Source organism: Vombatus ursinus, unplaced genomic scaffold, assembly GCF_900497805.2.
Source record: "Vombatus ursinus unplaced genomic scaffold, bare-nosed wombat genome assembly UNPS02014798.1, whole genome shotgun sequence".
Lineage (NCBI taxonomy): Eukaryota > Metazoa > Chordata > Mammalia > Diprotodontia > Vombatidae > Vombatus > Vombatus ursinus.
In genome coordinates this window covers 54,428,163-54,438,130 of record NW_020954576.1, presented here as the reverse complement: position 1 = coordinate 54,438,130, position 9,968 = coordinate 54,428,163, and the positions used below count along the sequence as shown (strand labels likewise).

General features: G+C 36.8%; 1 protein-coding gene across 2 annotated transcripts in view; it reads right to left on the bottom strand.

Annotated features, from left to right (window-relative positions):
- ASH1L (ASH1 like histone lysine methyltransferase) overlaps window positions 1-9,968 on the bottom strand; it is a 244,442-nt gene that overhangs the window by 80,932 nt on the left and 153,542 nt on the right. For both annotated transcript variants that reach the window (XM_027871093.1, XM_027871092.1), the window contains exon 7: window positions 5,756-5,850. In XM_027871093.1, the coding sequence (XP_027726894.1) occupies window positions 5,756-5,850 (95 nt within the window). The remainder of the gene's footprint in view (window positions 1-5,755; window positions 5,851-9,968) is intronic.

Below are 9,968 nucleotides of genomic sequence, written 5' to 3'. Positions count from 1 at the left end.
GCATGAGTAAAACTTTTAAAGTTTTATGCAATCAAAATTATCCATTTTATCTTCTGTAGTCCTCTCTATCCCATATTTGGTCAGGAACTCTTCCCCTATCCAGATATCCAAAAGGAAATTTCTTCCTTATCTCTAATTTTTTTTTAACACTATAATTGTTTATATCTAATTCAAGTACCTCTTTGAAGGTAATCACATATGGTGTGAAGTGTGGTTTTTGGGGCTACTGAACACTAGGGCTACTAGGTTTGTTTTCTTCCGTACATTATATTCATGATTCTTTCCATTTATTGACCTCTTTTTATTTTTTTAACTAGTACCAAACTGTTGTGATGATTACTGCTTTGTACTATACTTTAACATCTAGTATTGCTAGTTCCTCTTGCTTCCCACTATTTTTCATTATTTCTTGACCTTTTGTTCCCCAAGATGAATCTCATTTTTTTCCTAACTCTGTGACAGAACCAGCATTTATTTCCCTTATATAACTTCTTCCATCCCACCTACAACATAGAGAAGCTTTATCTGAAAAAAGACATAGATGCCCCTGGGATTTGATTGGCCTCAACTTTCCTGATGCAGCTTCCTAGTTATTTAGAGGCAAAAAAGTCTCAGTTACATGGAGTCTGGACTTCTCAGACTTGGTTCACAGAGTCACAATTCCTAGATGACCTAATGACTAGCCACATTTCAGATGGAGAAACGAATGGGGGGAGAAGCCCACATCTAGAGAAGCTAAATGCCACTATGTCCTTGGTTGTAAATCTTTGTTGTGTTTGGGTAAAGGAAATCACTTTTTGCAAATGTTCATGATTTCAAGTACCTAATTTTGTTCCAAAATTCAACCTCAACTGAGAGGGTGCTAGTGTTAGAATCTCATTGCCAACAAGCTCCATAAAGTTACCCTTTGATAGATTTGATAGGTATTATGATGAATCAGTAAATTAATTTAGGCAGTAATGTCATTTTTATTATACTGGTTTATCCTCATGGACAATTAAGATTTTTGCAACTTATTTAGGCCAGTCTTTATATTATGTAAAGTGTTGTAGAAGTATACTAACATAGTACGACTGTGTGTATTTTATACATTTTGTAGTTATTTTAAATGAATTTATCTGTTCTTGCTGGTTTGGTTGATAATATACAAAAATATTGTATTTATTTTATATACTGCAAATTTGCTGAAGTTATTGTTTCAATTAACTTTTTAGTTGACTCTGTAGGATTTTCTAAGTAAACCATCATATCATCTGCAAAAAGCACTTAGTATGTTTTAATTTCTTTTTGCCATATTGCTATAGGTTCTAGCACGATATCAAATAACAGTGGTGATACTATTAAGATATCCTTGCTTTATTTTTGATCTTACTGAAAATGCCTCTATTTTATCCTATTACATATAATGTTGGCTTTTGGTTTTAGACAGATACTATTTACCATATCAAGGAAAGATACCATTGTACAGTTTCAAAAAAATGCAATCAAATCCACTGTCTTCTTCCTATTCAATTCTGGCCCCAGCTCACCATATAGTCATACTGTTTATCCAGCACATATGTACTAAGGAACCATATCACAGTCTGCACCACAGACAATCTTTATCTACTTGGCTTTTCCCCTGTGGTTAGGCTGATCTTGAGTGATTATGGATCTCTTTTAGAAGAATTTGCAATACTGTGGTTCTTAATATAATTAGTGCCTTCTCATACACAAAAAAGTACATTGAAAGAACCTTACCATCTTTAGGGAATCCCTTTTATTTGGACTACCTTGGACTTTCTCCATGAAGAAAAGTAATCTTTGACTCTCATATGATTTTTAATATATGCATTGTGGGAAGAAAGTCTTTAAGGGATCACAGTATCAGATCTCTAGAGCTAGAAGTCAATCTTAGAGGCCATCAAATCAGAACTCTCATTTTTGGGAAAGAAAACATGAGACTCAGAGAAGAGAGGTTAAGAGGTTAAGTGATTTGCTCAAGGTCACACAGAGAATAAGTAGCAGTCACATTTCAAAGTCAGGTCCTCTAACTCTGAATCAAGCAGCACTCTATCATACCATGCTCTCTCAAGTTTTGCTCTACCAATCAACTGCTTTATTATGGTCAATAAACAATAAACACAGTCAGATCTATATTACCTGTGCCATTCAGTTAACTGTAACTGTAAATGTATGGTCTGATATCTATTATTATCTGTGAAAGTTTGTCTTTTCTCTTTCATCAAGATGTCCTCAGTACATGTGAGTATTATTTTCATACAGAGGGTAGGTATATTGGTCAGGAGTTGCCAGAATTTTCTCAACTCCCCCCTTTTAGTAATAATAAAGTTGGTGACTTTTTCTAAGCATTTAGTATTCTTACATCTTTAAGATATCTTGTGAATTGATCCTTTCAGATATTATAATTCTATTAATAAAGTCTGATATTGTATTACTTTTTTTGGTCAGCAACAGTGAGCACATGAGTTTTGACCCAACAACCCCGCCCCCCCCAAATCAACCACTGTTAGGTATTTTCCATTCTCTGCATGTGTAGTTGATTTTTAAAATTTAAATGTATGACTTTTATCAACCACAACTCCTCAATCCAGTAACCTCCAATCAATCTCAATTCCAACCTTCTTTGAACTATCTTATAAAGATGGAAAATAAAGCTAGAGGGGGAAAACCTTTCTCTAATATTTCACACAGGTAGAAATTAGAATGCTTCAGAAATTCTTGAGACAGTGGAGGTATTTAAGAATAAAGTTATTTGTTTAGAAGTATGCAAAGCTTTGCTGCTGAAAAACAAGGGGGCAACCGTGCCTGCTTAAAAAATCTTAGAAGCCGAATGAATTTCAATTGGACCTAGGCTAAATCTTTTCCACTCAAAATCAGAACTTCAGTTTCTACAGGTTAAAAGCACACAAATGATAAGTTACGGGTTTTAAAGAAAGGACAGGTAAGGTGGATTAGTTACACTTGAGTTTGGTACTTAACCGACATACAAGTGTACTCTCTTAGATAAATATTTTTACTACCACTCCATTTTTATGTCCTTTGATATCTGTGATTCTCATACACAAAATATTTCAAGTGTTTTCTAAAGTTTTTTTTCTTTTCTTTTTCCTGAAGACTTTAGACAGGCATCTTTTCAGGAAAGATTATGGGAATTTCTGGGTGAAGATTCAATTTGGCTTAATGGTTCAAGGTTTAAATGTACCATAATCAGTAATCAATAAATTCTTAAGAGTTAACATTTGTACAGAGTTTTAAAAATATCTTTGCTCATACCAGTCTTGTAAAGTAGGGAGTATAAGTATTTTTACTCTTCATTATAGAGATGAAGAAACTGAGGCTCAGAGAAGTTAAGTGACTTGGCCAAGGTCACTTAGGGTCATGCCTGTGACTGAAATCTGTGCCTTCTGATTCCTGATGAAACATTTCTTCCACTAAACTAGCCACTAAGTTCACTTATCTGATGTACCAATTAGTCAGGTTGCCACAAGTACAAAGCTAAAAATCTGCATTTTGTCCTGGAGACAACAGAGAACTAGTGAGCATTCCTAAGTAGGGATATGGTCAGACCCTGCTTTAATCTTATTTTGGGTAACCATGCAGAGGTTTGGTAAGGAGGAAACTTAACAGAGATAAGGAAGTTTGGAAGACAGGAAAGTTAAGTGGCAAAGAAAATCAGCTTTGTCTTAGCTATAATGAGTCTGAGTTATCATTGAGGCATCCAGCAAGTAATCAATAAACCTAGGACTGGAGTTGAGAGATTAGAGCTGGATATATAAATTTGGAAGTCATAAGAGTAGAGGTGACAACTGAAATCATAGAACATGAGAAAGGAAAATGTGTAGAAGAGAGAAGAGGGTCCAATGGAAGAAGCTGAGGAGGGAGAGATGATCTGGCAAAGGAGACTGAGAAGAATGGTTAGACACATAGGAAGAAGACAACAGAGAGTAGTGTCACAGAAATCAAGGGAGAAGACAGGAGGAAGAGGGTTGTCCATGGCATTAAAAGTTGTAGAGAGGTCAAGGAGAAGGAGGACAAGAAAAAAAACACACAACAGATTTCATAGTTAATACATCATTAGTAACCTTGAAAAGCAGTTCGGTGGAGTGATGGTCTCAGAAGCCACATTGCTAAGGCTTAAGAAACAGATAGTGATGAGGTGAGGCAGTTCCTTCTTCAAGTTTACTATTAAAGAGATAGAGGATGATATCTTGAAAGGATTAGAAGGTTGAATTAAGGTTTTTCAAGATAAGGACAGCTGACTACGATAGAAAGGGAAAATGATAAATATTGGAGGTGATGTGGGAAAACTGGAACACTAAGGTACTCATGGCAAAGTGATGGCTAAGAACTGGAAATCAAAGGGATGCTCATCCACTGGGGAATGGCTAAATAAGCTATAGTATATGATTGTGATGGAATATTATTGTGCTTTAAAAAATTACAAGCAGAATGATTTCAGAAAAATCTGGAAAGACTTACATGAACTGATGCAAAGTGAAGGAAGAAGAACCAGGAGAACGTTTTACATGTTATAGGGTCAGAAAGGTAAAGTGACTTAACCAGGATCACACAGCTACTAAGGATCTGAAATGGGATTCATCTGCAAGTGCAGGACTCCAGACATTACTTAATGCTGTATCACAGAAGGAATCAATTGATAGGGAGAGAATAAAAGTGAGAGAGTGACTAATGAGGCAACCTTGTGGAAGAAATGGAAAATGGAAAGTGATGGGATCAAGGGCACAAGTTGGTTTTGACAAGAAGGGACATCTTTTCTTCCAAGTGGCATAAAGAACTCAGAAGTATTTTAGAGAGTATCTGTTTCTCTCTTTCAAGTACTCTGCATTTCACTCGAATCTAACTCATTATATTATCCCCTGTTCTCATCCTGCCTTCTCTCATCTTCCCACCTTTGCACACAACATCCCATCTGCTTGGAATGGCTTATTTTCCCAACATTTCAGTCTGTTAAAGTATCAGTCTCAACTTGGGTGCTATGTCTTCCATGAAACCTTCCCTGATTTCCTAAACTGAATGTGATTTTTTCCCCTTCTTTTTGAGTTCCCTGTAACATTTATCTTGCTATCTCCTTGGAACTTTCCATAATTAGCCTTGTATTTGTGCGTGTATTCTGTGCCATGGGGGCAAGGACTATGTCTGATTTCATCTTTCTAACTTCACCTGACTTGGGAACACCGTAATGTGAGAAGTGGGTCCTTGATAATTTAACAAGTATAAATTAGTTATAAATGAAAATAAAGTATATCTACCTCATCCCTATGAAATACTGGAAAAAACACTTACTTGATCTTATTAATTTTATTCCTTTTGAATTGGGAAAATTTTTAAATAAAATTTCTAAATAGATGTGTCTGAGTTTTCTTAGATGACAAAACTGGTGATTCAATAGCTAGGGGACTTTTCTAAGGGACTGGAATTCTTATTAAAAATTTTTTTTAAACTTCTACCTGACATATGGTACCTGACATCTCAAACTGTTCAAGAGCACCAAAATGACACCACTATGTTGGGGTCAAGGTAGTGTGTCCCCCTGTGGCTGATCAGATCAATATTAGCTCTGAAGGCTCTACCACAGGTTGGGCACATTTGGGGAACAAATGTTATCCATCAGGAGAGAAACAGCTTGACCTCATATAAAGAATAATAAGAGGAAGACAAAAACAAGATGTTTCACTTAAATTTGAGAAATACCACTTATTTTTCAGCAAAAACATGCATATCAAGTACTCACCAACATGAATAGGGGCTGGGAATAATCCATACTCATGCTCTCCAGGAGTGTACTCCAGTTTTTCTTTCTTTAATTGTATCAGCCGGCTCTTTGGGCTAAGCAGGAAAGAAAAGAAAAGAAAAGAGGCAAATCAGAGAGACAGTTTCCTCTTGAGTTAACAGTATCTTTTTAGCTAATCAAGGCAAGAATATAAATCAATACCTCAGAGTATAGCTGTAATTACTTCCTCCAAACTCTACTCCTTAACTAGAAAAACAATAACTTTAATCAATCTTCTTAGAAATTGAAATTCTTAGAACAATATTTTGCAAAGTGTCCCTAAGAGGTGTTTTTTATTTAGTATTCTCTCATATTTGTCTAAGAGCTTAGAACACTCCTAAGTTCAGGTCTATACTAGTCTCTCATTTCCTAATGTTGGATAAGGGCTAGGCTCTAGCAATTGTCGCTCCTTTTAGCTCTATAGAAGATTGTAGAATTACCTAATCCAATGTCCTCTTTTTACAGGTAAGGAAATTAAGACCCACAGAGAAGAGATCTAGCAATCTGTCCAAGTTCATATATGTGGAAAGTAAACAGTTCTGAAATTCTAACACATCCTTTGACTACAAATCCATCACTCTTTCCATCATATTATGAAAAGGAATAAGGAAGATAAGGACTCAATTAGGATTCCTAGTAAATTCATTCTAATTTCACTTTAGCCTAGAAATGGCCTAAAGGCAACTCAATAATTAGGTCTAATCACAAGCTTCTTGCTGCTTAACTTTCTAACTCAAAATGTCTTCTTTAATTAACATATCAAAATAATAAACCTTATTTGAGACAAACTTATATCTTATTTCCCATTTACAGATAGGAAATTAAGGATCAGAGAAATTAAGTGATTTGCTCAAAGCTGCAGAGATAGAGGTAACCTAGAGTTCTTTGCACTAAGGCCTAGCCATAGAATCATGGAACCTCAGAGCAGGAAAATTCCTTAGAGGTTATTCAGTTTAAGCTTGTTATTTTGCAGACCAATAGACTGAAGCCCAATGAGGACGTGCCTCACTTTTTCACCAGCTACTTTCCTGGACTTCACTCTGCAAGATGAAATTAAGCTTGAAAGTCATACCTCCTCAGTACTCCCTGTTTTTGAGGACTCATCTTCCCTCTGCCTGGAGAGAGCAGAAATTGAAGAGCTCCTTCCAGATCATCCACCAATAAAGAAGGACACCCAGAGAATTCACCTCATCATTTCCTACCCAGCTACTTTCCTGAATTCAACATTCTGCAAAATGAAATTGACTCAGAAACTTTCTGCTTCTTATCATTTACCACTTTGGCTTCAGGACTTCATCATGCCTCCAGCTAAGTAATCTCCCTTCCTCTCTCTTTCCTCCCCACCTCCACAGCTTTTCAGCTTCTTTTTATGTGAGATCCTTAAAGGTAGGGATTATTGTGTCTTTCTTTGTATCTCTAGTGCTTAGCACAGTGCCTGGCACATAGAAAGCACTTAGTAAATGTTTACTGACTTTGACTATAGCCTGGATGCTATTGTGCAACATCATACGATGAGTTACTAGCAAAACTAGGATTAGAATTAGGTCAATGCTTTTCCCACAACAACATGTTGCCTCATCTTACTATTGCAATTTTGTATATTAAAAAAAAATTATTTTATGTTGACATGAATTAACGCAGCAATGACAATTTATAAAAAGTAAACATTCTCAGAAAGTGTTTTAAATGCAAAAAATAAATGTCAGTACATAAAGAGATTTTAATTCTTCAGCTAGAGATAGATAAAGAAAAGGGAAGAAAAACAGATTTATATAATTTTACTATGTATTTCCAAAGCCTGTATTTATCATTTTACACTACTTATCTAAAATAATCCATTCAGAACAACATAACCTGAAATTGAGAATGAACCATTTATGCAAACTTTAAAAAAGCTATATAATTACTGGCTATTTTTATTACCTTCTACATTTTGGAAGTTCATTCTATTCAGATTTATCACCCAATGCCAGATCCAAGTGACAGTTATCTACTGGCCCCAAGGTCATTCTTTTTTTCTCAAAGAGTTTAGCACCTGGCTCACACTATTTTTCACTACAGCTCCTGTCTCTATACTAGAGGATTTGATGATATTAATTGCCCTCAATGAATTTAAGTCACAAGGTTCAAATAAACTACATCCTCAGGCCCTTGGGTCCTAAAAGAATGGGCAAATATGACTGGTGAGACACTGTCAGTGATATTTGAAAGCTCAATGAAAACAGGAGACATGGGAGAAAAGTATGTACTGTTCCACCGATAAGAAGAATATGTAAATGAATGGTTAGTGACCTTTTGACTTCAACTCCTGGCAAAATTCTAGAATGGATCATTAAAGAGATGGTTGGAGATAACAACAATAATAAAAATAGCTAGCATTTATATAGTGCTTTAAGGCTGGCAAAGTGCTGTATGTATATTAACTCATTTAACTTCTCATAAAAACCTTGAGACAGGTATTATTATCTCCATTTATAGATAAGGAAACTGAGGTCAATTACTTGCTCAGGATCAGAGGTGATTACAAAGAGTCAGCATGGCTTCATAAAAAACAGGTTATGGAAGACTAATTTTATTTTGTCTTTTGACAGGGTTACTAAAATGGTAGATGAAGGAATGTTGTAGATAAAACTTACCTAGATTTTATGAAAGCTTTTGATAAAATTAAGTAGTTTTTTTGGGTAGAAGAGAGAAAGATTTCGACTAGAAGTTAATAAAATTAGATGAACTCAAAACTGGCTGAAGGACCAGACACAAAAAGATAATTGTTAATGTTTGAATGTCAACGTTAATAGGTTTCCAATGAAAACCACATATACCTGGGGATGTGTGATTGGCCCTTGCTGCCAAACATTTTTATCAATGACTTGGACAAAGGTATAGCTAGCATGTACATCAAATTTGCAGATATCACTAACTGGGAAGGCAATACCTAACACACTGGCTGAATGAGTCAGACTCATGTAATTTGAGATTTAGAAAGGATCTCACTGGCCACCTAATCTAATCCATAAACAAAGGAATCCCTGCTATAACATACTCAACAAGTGGCCCTCCATCCTCTGCTTGTATCTCCAATGAGGAAAACTACAAACTCTAAAGGCAAACCTTTCCACTTTCAGAGAGCAATATTTGCTAGAAAATTTTTCCTGACATGAAGCCTAAATTTGCTTCTGTTTTATCTACCCATTGCTCCTTGTTCAGGCCTCAGAGGCCAAATATATTAAGTCTAATCTGTCCTCGCTAAGAAAGCCCTTCTAATACCTGAAAACAGAAATCCTGTGGCTCTAGCATTTTGGAGAACAATTTGGAACTATGCCCAAAGGGATACAAAACTGTGCATACCCTATGACCTAACAATACCATGCTACTAGATCTGTATCCCAAAGAAATCAAAGAAAAAGGGAAAATACTTATAGGCACAAAACTATCTAAAGCAGCTCTTTTTTGGTGGCAAAGATTTGGAAATTGAGGGGATATCCATCAGCTGGGGAATGGCTGAATAAACTACAGTACAATGTGATGAAATACTATTGTGCTGGGGGGGGGCAGAGCCAAGATGGCGGAGGAAAAGCAGTGACTTGCTTGAGCTCTCCCCCAAATCCCTCCACATACCTATAAAAAATGGCTCTAAACAAATTCTAAAGCAGAACCCACAAAAAGACAGAGTGAAACAAATTTCCAGCCAAAGACAGCCTGGATGGTTGATCAGAAAGGTATATCGTGCCGGGCGGAGAGAGGAACACAGTTTGGCATGGGCGCGCAGGCCGTAGCTACCCTGGAGCAGGCATCAGAGGGCTGAATCGCAGGCAGCTGTGGCAGTTTCCAGACTTTTCAACCCAAGAACACCAAAGACAACTTAGAAGATCAGCTGGAAAAGTCTGTTCCTACGGTGGTGAGAGAGGTTCTACTCGGGGTCTCAGCCCCATTCCTTGGGGTGGCGGCTGCTTCCTGAGCTTCTGGCCCACAGACTGAGGGGGAATCGAGTGGCTGATCAGAGGGGGATTGCAGGGATCTCTCTGCTAGTGCAGGATTCTCTTGCTTTGCTGTGCCTGGATCTGGATCACAGTTCTGGGTGGCAGTCCTGGGGCAAGGAGGAGTGCTGGCGTGGTAGAGCTTGTAGTGGCTGTGGATAGGAAACCCTCCTCACAGTTCCAAGACAGAAAAGAGTGCT